Raw genomic sequence first — 18,590 nt, 5'->3', positions numbered from 1 at the left:
AAGATAATTTTTTCAAGGACCATATCAGGCGTGTATTTATTAAAGATTATTTTTTCAAGGACCATCTCAGGCATGGATTTATTAAAGATTATTTTTTTCAAGGGCATCTCAGGCGTGGATTTATGAAAGAATATTTTTTCTAGGACCATCTCAGGCGTGGATTTATTAAAGAATATTATTTTTAAGGACCATCTCAGGCGTGGATTTATGAAAGAATATTTTTTCTAGGACCATCTCAGGCGTGGATTTATTAAAGAATATTTTTTTCAAGGACCATCTCAGGCGTGGATTTATGAAAGAATATTTTTTCAGGGACCATCTCAGGCGTGGATTTATGAAAGAATATATTTTCAGGGACCATCTCAGGCGTGGATTTATGAAAGAATATTTTTTCAGGGACCATCTCAGGCGTCGATTTATGAAAGAATATTTTTTCAGGGACCATCTCAGGCGTGGATTTATGAAAGAATATTTCTTCAAGCACCATCTCAGGCGTGGATTTATGAAAGAATATTTTTTCAGGGACCATCTCAGGCGTCGATTTATGAAAGAATATTTTTTCAGGGACCATCTCAGGCGTGGATTTATGAAAGAATATTTTTTCAGGGACCATCTCAGGCGTGGATTTTTTAAAGAATATTTCTTCAAGCACCATCTCACGCGTGGATTTATTAAAGAATATTTTTTCAAGGACCATCTCAGGCGTGGATTTATTAAAGAATATTTTTTCAAGGACCATCTCAGGCGTAGATTTATTAAAGAATATTTTTTCAAGGACCATCTCCCTCTTTTTTTACGGAAAGATCTCTTGGTCTTATATGCAAAGACTTCTTAGTCTTTGAGAATACCATCATATGGAATGACCTCTGGAGACAAAATTTTGTTCTTCATTGTGTATTCTTCTTGTTGTTCATATTTTCAATTTCATTTTTAACTAATTATTTTTCCTTTGTTTTCAGGTGCTGGCTGCCTTAATTTAGCTACATCTTTCCTGGGTCCCCTGTTAATGGCCCGTGTTAATCGTCGTCCACTAATGATGTTCTCCAGTTCGATTTGTGCCGGTTTTCTATTCACCATAGCTTTTATTCTTTACTATATTGTGAGTCGAATTTGATATTTATTGATTTATAATGTAATTATGTTTATTATTGTTGTTTTTGTCTATCTATCTATTTATAGGAAAAGGCCAGTTGGTTCCCAATGGTTTGCATTGTCTGCATTATGGGCTATATATTCTTCTATCAATTTGGTTTGGGACCGATACCGTATTTTATTGGCACTGGTAAGTTGTTGTAATTTCAAATGTTTATAAGGCCATCGTTGGCATGGCAAATTGTAAGAAAATTAAATTATTATTCTTCACTCATTTCTTTTCTTTTCATCTTTCATGAGTGCTGATTGAAATTCTTTGATTTGAATGTTTCCTACTACTTTGATGTGAATTCTATATTTCAAGTAGTTTTATTGTTTTTTTTTTTTTTTTAGATTTCGATTTGATTCATAGATTTCAGTGCTCAGGTGGAAGGTCGAAGGTGGTTTCCTCTAAATACAATTTCATATTAGATTTTGTTTAAAAAAAGCGTCCTGTTCAAATGTTAGAAAAACCCATGTTTTCTTTACGGATTTTTAAGTTCTATTTATTTTTAAAATAACAAAAATTGTCCAGCAAACTCCCAGTTGCCATATTGTCTGTGGATGCAGAGGATGCCCTTCAATAAGAAATAATCACAATAATTGGGTCCTTTCTTCTTTTCTTTTATTTCTATTTTTCTGCTTTTCTATGAGAAGACCTGCTTCTATAAAAAGACAATCTGGCCTTATATGATAATACTATCTAGCCTAGCCTATTTTGGCATACAATAAGTAGACCTTTTATCTGCTAGAAACAAGAAACCCTCTTGGTCTTCTATAAGCAAATCTCTTCTGACTTTCTATGAGAATAATTTAGGTCATATCTTCATATATGTGTTATTAGGGTATCAAATTGTTCGGTCCTGCTGTACTTTGATTTGTTTATTATTGTTTACATACATTCTGCAATTAATATTGACCAATTATTAATCATTCCTTATGTTACAACAATGAAATAGATTCCCCTCGCCCTTCTTTACCAGCGTGATAATTTCTTTTAATGCAATTTGTTTATTTAACCCAATCACCTTCTGGTTAATTTTTTTTGCAACCAATACATATCGACAAGCTCAACTCTTTCTTTGCCATATTTCAATTTTTTTTCTTGTTGTGGAGGCAACGATGACAACATCGTTTTGTCAATCCCAAGGCAGCGGGTTCTACGACACCGGATTGACCCGATTTATTTCGGCCAGCGGCTGCCAACCCAGTTATATATGTTTGTATTGTTTTTCTGTTTTGGGAGCAACATATCCCGGAATGCTTGCTCCGGATTCTTTTGGTCCGTGCCGGGATCGAACAAAACCCCGGACCGTGGTTCTGTTCGGTTTGCCAGAACATCATTCACCACAGGTCAGTGTCGGTGAGATGTAATGGGTGCAGGGAGTGGGTGCACTTCAGGAATTGTTCCGGGTTGGCCCGGTTGCGAGACTACAGCGATAGGGATTACGTTGCCTCGTGCTGCGACAGCGCAGTCCCCAGTGAGTCTTCGTCTACGTCGTCGTCTTCTTCGTCGGAGTACGGAACTCCACCGCAGTCTCCCGAACAGCAACCAAGTACGCAGCACTTAACACCGCACGTTGCTGTTCCCACCCCTGATAGTGCATCGTTTCTGCAATTTAATTGCAACGGTCTTCGAGGAAAAATAGATGAGATAGTGGATTTCATGAATCGGAAGAATATTTTGGTCGCGGCGGTGCAGGAAACCAAGCTCAATGAAAATTGTAGCCTACAGCGTTGTGATGGTTACAACGTTCTGAGGAAGGATCGCACCAGAAGTGGAGGTGGAGGCCTAGCATTCCTTATGCACCACTCTGTTCAATACAGGCCTATCTCGCTTGAGCTTGACTCTAGTGACCCATACATGGAATGTATGGGGGTAGCAGTTAAATGTGGTACTGCCGAGGTAGAGGTGCTTAACGTGTATATACCGCCGATTAATACCTGTGAACCGCGTTATTCGCCCAACATTAGTTTACTATTGGAGGGCAATAACCGTCTGGTGCTAGGGGACTTCAATGCCCACCACGAGTTGTGGCATTCCGTCCTAGGTAATGACCAGAGGGGAACAGTGCTGGCAGAGCAAATTGATAGCTCCACGTTCTGCACGGTAAATGAGGATGCCCCCACAAGAATAAGGGGAGAGTGTCACAGTTCGCCGGATATAACCATCGTGTCACCGGGTCTGATAAATGACGTCAGCTGGCAGCCCGTCATTTCTCTTGGATCAGACCATCTCCCCATAATCGTCTCCATCAGCAGACCGCCCGATTTCGTCATCTCTGAACGCCGCACTTTCCTTAACCATAGGAAAGCCAACTGGCAAGGATTCAGAGAGTTCACCAACCAACGCTTCAGAGAACTTTCCATTCCTTCTGATGTACGGGTAGCAGAAAGGAAATTCCGAGGCATCATCACTGCTGCAGCTGCTAGATTTATACCTGCTGGTCGAATACCCGAGATGAGACCCAATTTCCCAGCAGAAGCAGTTGTTCTGGCAAATGAGCGTGATGAGCTCCGTCGATCTAACCCAACAGATCCCAGGGTCAGGGAACTTACGTTGGAGGTCAGCAGATTAGTCGCGGAGCACAAGCGGAATAAATGGTTGGAGCACCTGAAGAGTTGCAACATTGGTACCGGAGTAAGTAAACTGTGGGCAACGGTTAAGTCGCTCTCGAACCCTGGTAAGAAGGATGATAGGACCTCAGTCACATTTAACGACGAAACTGTGACTGATCCGAAGAGGTGCGCAAGTTATTTTAACCGACAGTTCGTCGAGCATCCCGAGAGCGACAAGGCGAAGAGAAGAGTACTTCGTCGTATAAGATCTCTTCCAGCCGAGGAGGTACCACCACAGTTTACAATGGGTGATGTTGCATGTGTCATCCGTAACGCGAAGTCATCAAAAGCGTTGGGCCCAGATGGAATATCCATGTGTATGCTGAAGCAGCTGGACGAGCCAGGAGTCGAATACTTGACCAACGTCCTCAACTTGTCGATAGCCACCCACGTCGTCCCCGAACCCTGGACTATGGGCAGGGTGGTCCCGCTACTGAAGCCGGGCAAGGATGCCAGCAAAGGTGAATCGTACAGGCCGATTTCACTTTTGTCGCCAGTAGCGAAGACTCTTGAGGCGTTACTCCTCCCCAGCATTAGAGAAAGCTATCCAGTTGCGGATCATCAACATGGATTCCGTAAGCAACACAGTACAACAACAGCGTTGCACGCCATTTCCACGCATATAAGTAGAGGACTTAACCAGAACCGGCCGTGCGATAGAACAGTGTTGGTAGCGCTTGACCTATCAAAAGCCTTTGATACTGTCAACCATGCCACGCTGTTTGAGGACATAGAGAACACTTCCCTCCGGCCGAGTTTGAAACGTTGGATAATCAACTATATGTGTGGACGCCAGTCGTACGTGGAGTTCCGGAACAAGAAGTCCAAACCCCGTAGAGTTAAACAGGGAGTTCCTCAGGGTGGAGTGATTTCTCCGGAACTGTTTAACCTCTACCTTTCCGGTATTCCACGCCCTCCGGACGGCATTGAAATCGTCACGTATGCAGATGATTGTACGATTATGGCGTCGGGTCCCATTGTTGAAGACATACGTGTGAGGTTGAACGCCTATCTCATCGATTTGGCAGCTTTCTTCAAAGCGAGGAATATGAAAATATCCGCCTCGAAGTCGTCAGCCACACTATTCACCACATGGACTGCGGAGATGAGAATGCCGTTGAATGTGCAGGTCGAGGGGCATACAATTCCGACCACCAACTACCCCAAAATACTTGGGGTCACATTCGACAGCATGTTTAAATCGTCCGCGCAAACCACAGCTATCTGCGATAAGCTGAAAAGTAGGAACAAGGTCCTCAAGTCGCTTGCCGGCAGCACTTGGGGCGCAGATAAGGAAACCTTGTTGACCTCTTACAAAGCGATAGGTCGGTCTGTGGCTAGCTATGCGGTTCCAGTGTGGTCTGCGAATTCTAGTGATACGCAATGGAGAAATATTCAGACCTGTCAGAATGCCGCCCTGAGGACAGCGACAGGGTGCCTCCTCATGACACCAGTGGACCATCTTCATGAGGAGACGAAGATCCTTCCCGTACGTCAGCATAGCAATATGCTTTCGTTGCAGTACCTGCTCGGGTGTTTCAGGGACGATCATCCCAACCATCATATGGTGGATAGGACTCCCCCACCCAGGCGTGTCAGGAAGGATCTGCATGATCTAGAGAGAGAGAGAGAGGTTCAATGTTATAAAAGGGAGCCTCTAGATCAAGTTGCCTATCGAGCAGGTCTGAATGGCATTCATACAGATGCAGTAGCCGCAGCGCTGAACGGTTACAAAGTGAATGCCGTCCTCGGAGCTCACCCCCCACCCATAGCAGCTGAAGAACGTCAGCTGCCTAGACAAACCAGAGTAGTTTTGGCTCAGTTACGTTCTGGATGGTGCAGTCGGCTCAATTCGTATTGGGCACGGATTGATGACCAGGTGCAGGATGTCTGCCCAGCATGTGGTACAGGCCCTCATACCACACTGCACTTGTTCAATTGCCCAGCCAAACCTACTCACCTCACTCCGGAAGATCTGTGGTTACAGCCAGTGGAGGTAGCTGCATTTCTGAATCTGGAGACAGAACTGGAGGAAACATAACAGAAAACATGCAATTCATACAAACTGCTACAACAACATCGTTTTGTAAACAAAATATTATAGCTACGCCACCATACTCGCCGCTACGACATCATCACAATTCAATTAATAATTTTTTATATTTGTTTATACAAAAGTCATAAATTTTATTCATTCACGTGCTTCGTTTTTTGTTCATGTCTGCACTTCTTTGCTTATTCTCGTTTTAAAATCATGTGTCTGGCTGGCTGGTCGGCCGGCTGGCGCTACTGCTGACCAACCAACCCAGCAGCAGCAAGTGTTTATGTGTCAATTTCAATTGTATTCGTAATGGAATTGATTGTTCTGAGCTGGACGGACGGATGGACAGACAATTGAAATGCATTCAGAAATTTGATATGTGTGTGGGGAAAATGTATTGGAGGCGTTATGGCTCGTCGTTTGCTTTGGATTGTGAGAACGAACGCACAATTGCTAATTGCTTTGATTCACTTAAGGAAATTGTTTCAAGGTTAAGGTTACTGATTTCGAGGCAGAGTTGTAATTTGTATTTTTTGCGCCTTTTATATCAATAGCTATTATTAGATCGCACAAATTGGGGTCATTGTACACGAGCATCAAATGTTTGAAGTCCAATTGAAAAGAGAACATGACGTTTTTTTTATTTATTTATTAGTTCAGATTTATCAAAAGAGTAGGATCACATGTTCGTGTGAAAACTTGATTGACCCAAAACAAGAGACGCAGTAACTCAATTTAATTAAAAATGGTGTGGCATGAGGAGCCGCCTTTGGGTTTGTCAGAAAAAAGTACAGTCAAATAAATTTTCATTTGATTGCGCATTTTAGTTATTTCACGAATTTTAGTTATTTCACGAATAGGCTAAAATGAGTCTTTTGATACTTTAAATTTCATATTTTTATAATGAATGAATTGAAATATAGGCGTAATTTTTTTAAAGGATATCATACCACAGGGAATTTAATAAATCCCCAATAAATCTTCTTATAGAAAACTTAAGGTTTTCTCAATATAACGGTCTTTTAATAAAAACCCATGAGGTCTTCTCTTAGTGGCTAATTGGTTTTCATATAGAAGACCAAGTGGTTTTCTTATAGGCGACCAAGACGTGGTCCATTACAAGGGTTCTTCTAGATCGCCTATAAAGAAGGCTCCTTGTAATGGACCACGAAGTTTTCCTATAGAAGATAAAAGGTGTGCTTTTTATACCACAAAACAGGTCAAATAGGATTTTTATACAAGGTCGGAGTGTTTTTTATAGAAGGATATCTTGTCATATATAACCAGAAGGTATTCTCATAAAAGAATTTAAGGTATTCTTCTAGAATGCTAAAAGAAGTTATGTAGGCTCGAGGTCGATAAGTTTCTTTTTGGATAATCATAAGGACTTCATATAGAATGTCTTCATATGGAAGATCAGAATATTCGTCTAATTAAAGAAAAGAAGGTAGCACCAAACAATTCTTATAGAAAGTCAGAAGGTTATGTTACAACAGAAAAATTTCTTATAGTAAGACAGAATGGCGTCCTCTGCATCCACAGAGAATTCGGAGACAGAGAAGCAAAGGTTTAGCTGGACGGTTGAATAGATGCAACGAGTCGTGCGGTTCTAATCCAGATGCTGGGCAAGTGTTTGTATAGCGTCACGGAAAAAAATTCAAGAACTCTCTCATTTGGTATTTTATAAAAAGAACTTTGACGATCTATTAGAATACCTCTAGCCCATATCTGAAAATATTTCTTGGTCTTCTATGATCTAACTACGAAAAACTATCAATATTAGCTTATGTTTCGGGGATTATATTAAGTATTATTATAGTATTTTATAAAGCCAGGCAAGGATGCCAGCAAAGGTGTGTCATACAGGCCGATCTCACTTTTGTCGCCAGTAGCTACGACACTTGGGCCTTTACTACTCCCTAGCATTCGTGAAAGCTACAGGGAGTTCCCCAAGGTCACATTGTTTACCGCATGGACTTCAACGGTCACATTGTTTACCGCATGGACAGCGGAGATGCGGCTATCTTTGAATGTGCAGGTCGATGGGTCCACAATTCCGACCACTAATTACCCCAAGGTTCTAGGGGTCACATTCGATAGTCTTTATAGTCCGCGCATGCCACAGCTATTTGCGATAAGATCAGGAACAGAAACAAGGTTCTCAAGTCGCTAGCCAGCAGCACTTTGGGAGCTGTCAAAGAAACCATGTTAACGACATACACAGCAATAGGCCGGTCTGTGGTAAACTATGCGACACCAGTGTGGTCCGCTAAGCAGTGAAAAAATTCAAAGCAGTGAAAAATTTTTCAAGCCTGCCAGAATGCCGCCCTGAGGACTGCAACTGTGTGTCTCCTCATGACTCCAATAGACCACTTACATGAGGAGACGAAGATCTTTCCAGTGCGTCAACACAACAAGATGTTGTCGATGCAATACCTGATTGTGTGTTATAGAAGTAGCCATTCAAATCGTTACCTAATGGATATACACCCAACACCTAGGCATGTCAAGAAGGATCTTCATGATCTGGAGAGAGAAGTTCAAATGTACAAAAGGGAGCCGCTAGATCAACAGGCTTTTCAAGCAGGATTGATTCATATTCACACGGATGCTGTTGAGGAAGCAATCCTCGGAGGTCACCTGCCTACGATAGCTGCAGAAAAGTAGCAGCTACCTCGACAAACCAGAGTGGTTTTGGCACAATTAAGATTTTTAAATGAGTTGTAAAACTTAATAACAAACTGGCTATTGAAGTAGATTCTGTTGCTTGTTTTTCTATTCCACTCTCAAATCCCATCATGATTCGGATCATGGTGTGTACGCGATCCCTACGTAAGAGGAGGTCGCCCCCTCGGTCGGCAGGGGTGGGAATGAGAGGCGTGGGAACGTCGAAAAAAAAGATCAGAATGGTGTAGCTGGCTCAATTCTTATTGGGCACGAATTGACGGAGAGGTCGATAATATTCAACTGCGATACATAAAATCCGACGAAAAGTTGCCTTATTAGCAGTATGGTGCTTCATTTACATAAAATCGGACGAAACTATATTTGGGAGCTATATCTAAATCTGAACCAAATTTATCCGATTCCACTAGGGTTTGTCCTTGGGCCAAATAAGTGACATGTGTCAAATTTTATTCAAATCGGATCATAAATGCGAACTGTACTTTGTTCACAAAAATACATAGACGGACGGGCAGACGGACATGCATAAATCGACTCAGAAAGAGATACTATGCATATTCTCAAAAGGAACCATGGGTCTATCTCGATTCTTTTTGCCTGAAACATATGCACAAAGACATAATACCGTGTACCACAATGTGGTGAAGTATATAAAAAGATAATAATAATGTTTTAAAGGACTATCAAGTACATATGTTGAATTTTTATTTTTTGGTTTTTTCTCTGTCGTTAGAGAATCTAAATGATTTCCTTTTTATCGCCTCTTTTATTGGCATTTTTATATTTCCCATTATTCTTAAGCAAACATCTCCATTATCATAATTGACACATTCTGTTGACAAATACTGCTTGCAAACGTCGTTTTCTTAATGCATTTTTAATGTTTCTGTATTTTTTTAGAACTGTTCGAAGTGGCACCACGTTCCGTTGCCATGTCCATGGGTAGCTTATCTTCGTGGGCGTGTAATTTCATCATTGGTATGGCCTTTCCATCGTTACAAAATGCCTGGGGTGCATTCGTATTCTTGCCGTTTTCCGTCACCTGTGCACTGCTATTTCTGCTAACGAAATTCTATTTACCCGAAACACGTGGCAGAGATCCGTCCGAAGTTGCACCACTCGTATCGAAAGGATTTAGATCAAAAGTTAAATAAATTTTATGGGTTTTCTGATTTTTTGATTTCAAAAACTAGATTTTAATTTTAAATGTTTAAAATTTTGTTTTATGTGGCTAGGAGACAATATGTGGTTTAAAATTTAAACTATAAAACAACACAAACATACATACACACACTTTTAGATTATATAATTGAACAAAATATTTCAAATTATCAATTATCTACACAAAAAATATCGTGTTCATTGGCAAATTGTGCATGTAAACATCTCAAGGATTAGATTATAAAAATAAAAAAACAAAACACTTTGACAGAAATTAAAAAAAAAAATAAAAACAAAAGAGAAACGCATAAATTGTAAAAACTTTCTAGGCTTAATTTGAATTTATTTTGAAAAAAGACATCACGTTAATTTGTAAAGCATCAATTTTAAAAATGTGTTTCACATAAAATGTTTGTTTTTTTATTGTTTTCACATTCAATCATAATTTATTTGTATTTTTTGTTTAATTTTTTTAACATAACTGGTGTATATTTTAAAAACTTTTTCATTTTTATATTAAACAAATTTAGTACAATTTATTTAAATAAATTGCCTGGGGTGCATTCGTATTCTTGCCGTTTTCCGTCACCTGTGCACTGCTATTTCTGCTAACGAAATTCTATTTACCCGAAACACGTGGCAGAGATCCGTCCGAAGTTGCACCACTCGTATCGAAAGGATTTAGATCAAAAGTTAAATAAATTTTATGGGTTTTCTGATTTTTTGATTTCAAAAACTAGATTTTAATTTTAAATGTTTAAAATTTTGTTTTATGTGGCTAGGAGACAATATGTGGTTTAAAATTTAAACTATAAAACAACACAAACATACATACACACACTTTTAGATTATATAATTGAACAAAATATTTCAAATTATCAATTATCTACACAAAAAATATCGTGTTCATTGGCAAATTGTGCATGTAAACATCTCAAGGATTAGATTATAAAAATAAAAAAACAAAACACTTTGACAGAAATTAAAAAAAAAATAAAAACAAAAGAGAAACGCATAAATTGTAAAAACTTTCTAGGCTTAATTTGAATTTATTTTGAAAAAAGACATCACGTTAATTTGTAAAGCATCAATTTTAAAAATGTGTTTCACATAAAATGTTTGTTTTTTTATTGTTTTCACATTCAATCATAATTTATTTGTATTTTTTCTTTAATTTTTTTAACATAACTGGTGTATATTTTAAAAACTTTTTCATTTTTATATTAAACAAATTTAGTACAATTTTAATTTATTTTTTAAATTTTACAAAATGTTCTCTATTAAGAAAAATAAAAACAAGAACAAAAGTTTCTTTAAATAAATTGCCTAGATATGAAGATAATGATGTATCCTACTTGTCATACAAGAATAGAATCTTCTATATTTAACTGTTGTCTTCAATAATAAATTTACTTAATAAATACATCAAATGTATAAAAATGTATTTAATTGATGTTTTAATTCATACAATTTACCTGTATAAAAAATCATATTTGCATGGATATTTGTTGGAAACTTTTTGGTTAAGATTGAAAGTTCTTTCCTGTTTGAAAAAAATTAAAAATTCTTTTAATTTTCGTTGAATTAATTTGACGATGAAATGACATCTCGAATACCTTCAAGACAGCACTTATAGTCCAGAAGCATGTGGCCTTTCATTGTCACGGATTGTCCATTCAGCGACAGCTGTTCAAGCCATCTGTTTTTCGCCCAGGTGAACAAACCATGTCAGCCGATTTGCTCAATATCCTATTAATAATGGCTGGCATCGAGCAGAACCCGGGCTCCACTTCCACCGAAATCTCGTTCTGTTCAGTGTGTCACACTCGGATCACGCGCAGTCTTGACTAGGTGCAATGCAACCTATGTCTTAGATGGTGTCACCTAAGACATTGCTCTAGATTGGCTAGTCACAGAGACCGGTCAAATAACTTTGTGACGAGCTGCTGTGCATCCAAAAATTCTTCGCCTGCAGCTGCTCAACTTCCATCCTCCAGTAACGCCGCTGCAACACCCAACATTTGGTCTGCAACGAAATTATCAGGAGAAATACTACATCTTTCCGGTGCAACAGATGCAATAACTGGTGTCACATGAGACGCTGCACAAACTTGCGGTCGCATAGACAACCCAATTTGTAGCAGATTGTTGTTCCAACTCCAACCAAAGCACCTGAACTTCAGCGACTAACTCCACATTAAGCAGTCCTTTGTGTTTCGTAACATCAGTGTCGACATCCACAACAGCGTCCAGTCCTCAAAGCGCTCAAAGCATCAGGACGTAGCTCAAGCACACCTTCCAGAGCTTCTGTTGTGTCAATGCCACTAACTAATTAGAGCACACCCGTAAGAAACATGCAGCAACAACAGAATGGATTGATGATCTCCAAAATTTTAAGATATTGCAGTTAAACTGTAATGGTCTTCGAAACAAAATTGTGGAAATTACAAATGATGTTGACAATGCAATCAGTCAACAGCAGCCACCCTCATGTGCCAGAAAGGGAGAGAGAATATTGAGGGACATCATCACTCTGGCAGCCAAGCGACATCCCAAACTTAGACCAGGTTATCCCACGGCAGCTCCAAGGAAGAAGTTAACTTTCTTATCAACCAGCACCGTCGTGGTCTACCATAAAAAGTCTTTCTGGAATAAATAACAAAACATGTAATATAGCAATAACATTTTGAGGATATCCAACAAACTGATACCAAAAATGTGCAAACAAATTCTGCCAGCAATTCATTGCCCATCTTACTCAGCAGAACCGGACCTTCAGAGCTACCTTGAGAAGATTTAAGAAGCTCCAACGTGAGCAAGTAGTCCCAGAGATCTGGAAGGCTTGTTACCTGTGCTGGCTGATGCTTCAACCTAATGAACAAGGACCAAAAAGACGTGGGTAAGGCTAGCCAAGGTGGTACCGCCACAATTTACGAAGGAGGACGTTGCAGATGTCCCATAGTAGAGAGGCAGTTTTCCAGTTGCCCAATATCAACATGGATTCCGTAAGATGCACAGCACAACAACAGCATTAAACGCCATTATCACACATATTAGCAGAGGACTTAACCAGAACAGGCCGTGCAACCGATCAGTTATGGTGGCACTTGACCTATCGAAGGCCTTCGATACCGTGAACCATGCCAAGTTGTTCGAGGACATAGAGCAGAGAAATCTCCGAACGTTGGATAATCAGCTATATGTAGGGATGCCAGCCGTATAGGGGTCATATCTCCTCCATCTCTCTGATATTTCACAATTACCGTTCGGCATAGAGATCGTAATGTATGCGGATGATTGTACGATTATGGCGCCGAATCCCATTATTGATGACATTTGCGAGAGGTTAAACTTCTACATAACTGATCTCGTAATACTTCCATCTGAGGAATATGAAAATATCCGCCACGAAATCACATGGACAGCTGAAATAAAGCTTCCACTATTATATTCAGTGGATGGTGGTGGTGGATGGAAAATTGATTCCGACAACTAACTACCCCAACATACTGGGGGTAAGTTTAGAAATCCTTTTCAAGTCGTCCGCGCTTGCCACTGCTTTATGCGATAAGCATAAGGTTCACAAGGTTCTTAAGTCGCGAATGTAAGTGATACGCAGTTGAAGAATATCCAGACCTGCCAGAATGCTGCCCTGAGAACTGTAACAGGGTCTCTTCTTATGACTTCAGTGGAACCTATTGTATTCCCGTTCATCAATTATACAGGGTGATATAAAACTACAACTTTTTTACTTTTTTTTTAATTTTAATAAAAGCACAAATGTTGGAAATAGCATACAATTTTAGATTTCTTCGAATTGGTTACCTTTGGCATGAATTATGGCTTTCAAACGGCCAATGAAACCGTCACACGCGGTATTTTTGTCCATTCCCGGCGAAGCGCTTGCTTGAAGTGATCGATACTTTGGTATTTTTAGTGCCAACCTTGCTTTCCAAAATACTCCAGACACAATAGTCCAACGGATTGGTATCCGGAGATTTTCGTGGCCATTGTGCGCTGGAGATGAAGCGAGAAACCTAATTTTGTAACAATTCTTGGTGTAGGTTAGGTTTGGGGATGTGCAGTCACATGTGTGACTACAACACTCTGAGACCGGTTAGGTCCGTTGTGATCATCCACAAGAAGAGATACAGCGAAGAGAAGAGACCAAAGACAGATCTATAGGGGAGAGAAGATTAGTAAATTAAAGGAGTGAAGAATGAATGAAGGTCGATGACCCTATGAGTCAGACAGAAAAAGCGTTACGTGCCAAGGTTGTATGCTCCTAACCACTTTATGTTTCTAATTATGCTGTAGATTAGAGCAGGTTCGGTTGTTGAGAAGAAGCTGAGATTCGGTAGAAAATGAGAACCCATTAGTCTGTGTCGCTTATAAGCAGGGCTGGGCAATGACACAGGAGATGCTCAATTGTCTCCGTCTCCTCCTCGTCAACACAGAGTCTACAGTAATCAGTTGCATCAAGATCCCATTTACTAGTAAAAGCCCTGATGTTGCAGTGACCAGTGATGATTCCCGTCATCACTCTAATTTCAGCTTTGCTCAGGTTCAATAGTGAGTGCGTTCTTTTGGTAGACAGAGTCGGCCAAATTGATCTTGACACGTTGCACCTAGGTTCGTTGTACCAAAGTTCGCAGGCTGTTTCGTCAAAGAATGCCTCAAAGTTCCTATAGAAAAGACATATGGGTGGTTCGATTGAGTCATAAGTTTCTAGATCGGTGGATTGAGATCCTCGTCTAGCTAGTTCGTCCGCTCTTTCATTACCCAAGATGTCACAATGGCCTGGTACCCAACACAACCGATAGCTATGGTTAAGTTCTTCCAGAGCTGCTCTACACTTGAGGGCGGCTTTGGATTTGATGTGACAAGATTTGATGGCTTTAAGAGCCGCTTGACTATTCACAAAGATAGTCACCGGTTCAACGAACTCAGCATCCAGATTTTTTTTATCAATTCCGCTGCCTTCCAGATCGCGAAGATTTCAGCTTGGAAAACACTACAGTTAATATCCTTGTTTTTGCAGCCTTAGGGGGCTACACGCAGCCTGACACTTAATGCTGAGGCCCAAAGGCTTGAAGAACAGCATTGCGTTCAGAGCTGCTTGTGGCGTACTCCTTCTGGCTCCTGTAACTAAAATCGCGGTGGCTCTTTGTACCTTGTCTAATTTACTAGATGTCGACTTGAGGCTCAGACAGTTCCACCAAACAAGAGAGACATAGGACAAGATGGGCTTCACCACAGTGTTATACAACCAGTGTATGGTCGATGGTTTTAGCCCCCAGCTTTTCCCAATGGAGTTCTTGCAGGAATAGAGTGCCCGCTCCTCAACGCTCCTTTTCCATTGCAGTTGACAGTCCAGGATTGTGCCGAGGTACTTTGCTTCGGGAGATAGGTGGAGTTGCACTCCATCCAATGTTGGTGGAACAAAGACGCTTACGCTTCCTAGTAAACATTACCAGTTCCGTCTTCGTTGGATTTACACCAAGACCATTTGCCCTGGACCAGCGTGACAGCGTCAGTAAGGCTCTTTGCATAAGCTCAGAGATTGTAGACGGAAATTTTCCGGAGATCAATATCACTTATGGACAGAACTCCCCCGCCCAGGACAGAACTCCCCCGCCCAGGACAGAACTCCCCCGCTCAGGAGAGATCTTTATGATCTAGAGAGAGAGAGGTCCAAAGATATAAAAATGAACCTCTAGATCAAGATGCCTATCAAGCAGATCCGAATGGTATTCACACAGACGCAGTCATTCAGACAGTAAAACAATACCGGGTGAATATCAAAATCGGAGACCACCCCCTATCCATCGCAGCAGAGGAGAAACAGCTGCCCCGACAAACACGAGTAATATTAGCTCAACTAAAATCAGGATGATCCAAAGGTCTGTGCTTAGCTATGCGGAACCAGTGTGGTTTACGAATACTAGTGTTGCGCAATGGAGAAGTATTTAAAACTGCCAGAATGCCGCTCTATAAATTTGATATTTCAGACTTGAATCCTTGTATGTATTTCCCCTTTAATAACTGTGTATAAAATGTCTAGTATATATCCACATTTATTATATTTTTGAACCACTGTGCTGGAATATCTTTCTGCCAGTATGCTATGCCAGCAGATTTCTAAACGCAACAAGTGTTTCTTGTTTTGTTTTTGTGTCGATTTCTTACGTCTTAGTTCTCTTCTATTTTTCTGTTGGTCCAACAAAATGTAATAGAATTACCAAATATTTTGGTATGTGTCTCTCTTCAAGACAGAGGCCAGGCGGCAGACAGTGCTCCGGAACGAAAAATTATGGGCACAACAATCTCCCACTGACGTCACAGTGGAAACGTCAGCGTGATGGTGGCGATGATGGCCATTATGGTGGCTGGTGGTGTTGATGATGCCAATGAGAATTATAACGTACCAAAATATTTATCTCCTCTCACACAAATCGTTCGTCTGCTGCTCGCTCGGCCGGTCTGTCTGATCTGATCTGTTTTTCTGGCTGTTTGGGTGGTTGGAAGATGAGAAAAGCCAAAGTGAACATTTAGTAGCGGTTATTCCGGTGAACGGTGAAAAACTAAAGAAGATTTTCCGGCGGCAAATGAAAACGAAACGAAAATTTAAAGAAAAACGACGTGAGTGCAGTGCCACGAAAAGAAGCAACAACAACAAATAAATAAAAGCAGAAGAAGGCCAACATTCGGTGACGATGAAAACACGGCGATCGAGTTAAAAATAAATATTCTTCATTAATTGTGATGTTTGTTGTTGTTATGTTTCATGCGGAATAAAATTGTGTGATTGTTGTTGTTGGTGTAACTTATAACGTGTTGGTGTTGTGATTTTTTTAAATATTTTTAATACTGGTGAAAAAAAGAAACCCATTCACTTAAGTGAGTGATCATTTTATTTCCACCGACCATCATAAAATAATTACAAAAAGAATTAAAAAAAAAAATAAAAATTATAATAAAAAATATTTCGAATTCAAAAAAAAAAAATAATAATAAAAAAGTGAATAAATAATAATACCAATAAAAAATAAAGTGCATAGCAGTTTTCCATTCCCAGTTTGTTGTTGTTGCTGTTGTGTTTTTTTTTCTCTTGGCTTGGCGGAATATCCATTAAATACTACACACGGTAATTAAAAGAAAATTGTGTTGTTATGATTTCCCCCCAACAAGAACAACAAAAACAAACAAAAAAACGAGTAAAATGTTTTTCTAAATACACGATGATGAAATGGAAAACAGAATTGTTGTTTGTGTACTTCATGGTTGTTTTTGTTGGTGGCGTTCTTTTCTGGTGTTTTTGTTAAAGGCGTATTGTGTATATTTGGATTTGCATCCATCATACTTTTGTTTGTATGTCTGTACGTACTGCGAGTTGGCCATGTCTGGATCCATATATACATGTGGCGATGCTAATGTGGGGTATTCGTTCGTTTTTGATTCGGCCTGTATGACGTCTTTACTAAGACGACGCATTCTGTCTAACATTGTGCCAATATTGCACAATGGGATAGAAAACTCAAATAGCAGCAGATTTTTAAAATAACACCAAAAAGTACAATGCTCGAAAACCACCGTTATCTCAGTGAATTTCAATAAATAATTTTATTGCTGATTTTTGTTCTATGCTCTCCTAGTTTTATGTTAAAAATTGCCATCTATTAATAAAACATTAAGTTTTAGAAATGAACTTTAAGATTTTTAACAAAAAATCTCAGGCGTTATCTTGATTAAGGGGACCCCCCCCATTCTGGGGGTCAAAAATGTTCATGATTTAATTTGAATCTACACTAATTCAAGAATGTCCCTACAAAATTTCAAGTGAAAATCTCAAGAACTTTTGAAGATATAACCCATTTATTGAGTCAGCATCAAGTGACGGCTGAAGGGCTTCCCTACAAAATTTCAAGTGAAAATCTCAAAAACTCTTGAAGATATAGCCGATTTATTGTGTCAGCATCAAGTGACGGCTGAAGGGCGATTTTCCAAAAATATTTTTTTAAAGGTCCGCCATTTTGTTGATTTTAGAGCGAAGTCAATAATCCTAGTTCATACGATAGCCAGACATGTACTATTTCTTACACCGTTGGAATTTTCGGATTCCGATGTTCCAGTGAGGAGTTATCATGCCCGCCATCAAAAATAAGGACTTTTCTTTAATTCCAAATAACAACAAGACAACAACCAAATTTTTTTGTAAATTATTTTTCTTTTCTTTTAAATCGTCGAATATATATGTGGAAAGTTAGAAACCTTAACAATCATTGGTATTGATTTACCAGCCCATTGAAAATCTTGAAAAATTAAAATCGAGAATGGGGGGGTTTCCCTCAAAATATGCACCTATACCGGAATATGTTGTTCCCATCCTTGATATCTAGGAAGAGAAACATTTCCGTCTAGGCACATATATAGCTCTACTAGAATTAAATATATATGAGGCCTAACCTTTAGAAGTCCTATTTATGAGTTAAAGCATTTTGAAGGATCCAACATATTTTATTGTATAGTAGTTAAAATTACGTTAAGTTCGACCTGGTGGACTTTTTATTTGCTCTATACAAGTCACATAAAATCGGTCAAAAAATTGCATGTAATCTTTATATGGGGGCTATGTCAGTATGACCGCAGGCACGGTCGTAATGTTTGGTTTATTGCTTTAACTAGCAATACCAACAACAACGTTAAGTGCATTCGTCACAAAGTAACGACACATAGCAGAGGGAAATGTATTGTAGTTGTCTGACCACGAAGTCAGGCGCTAACGAAACGAAGTTCTCATTGGGATCGTATCGCTGGTAACGTAAGAACTTCGAATTGTCATAAGAGACATTTGGGTTTGAAAGGTTTTTTGTAAAGAAGCTATAAATAGCTTCTGGGGAAAATATCCCCAGACTATAGTCTTCCCTGCCTTACCCCTCGGCGGACAATGCCA

The 18,590-nt window shown here is 39.6% G+C and overlaps 1 protein-coding gene across 1 annotated transcript; it reads left to right on the top strand.

The window, feature by feature from the left end:
- Nucleotides 1-958: 958 nt before the first annotated feature.
- LOC133337663 (solute carrier family 2, facilitated glucose transporter member 1-like) lies at nt 959-9,632 on the top strand. Its single transcript, XM_061545869.1, has 3 exons — nt 959-1,099; nt 1,180-1,282; nt 9,377-9,632. The coding sequence occupies exons 1-3, from the start codon at nt 1,007-1,009 to the stop codon at nt 9,628-9,630; spliced, it is 450 nt and encodes a 149-aa protein (XP_061401853.1). The 5' UTR covers nt 959-1,006; the 3' UTR covers nt 9,631-9,632.
- Nucleotides 9,633-18,590: the final 8,958 nt, after the last annotated feature.

This window comes from Musca vetustissima, unplaced genomic scaffold (genome assembly GCF_032173495.1).
Source record: "Musca vetustissima isolate MV318-11 ecotype Yass unplaced genomic scaffold, APGP_CSIRO_Mvet_v1 utg8528, whole genome shotgun sequence".
NCBI lineage: Eukaryota > Metazoa > Arthropoda > Insecta > Diptera > Muscidae > Musca > Musca vetustissima.
Note: the sequence above shows the minus strand (reverse complement) of the source record. Positions and strands in the feature narration are given on the sequence as shown.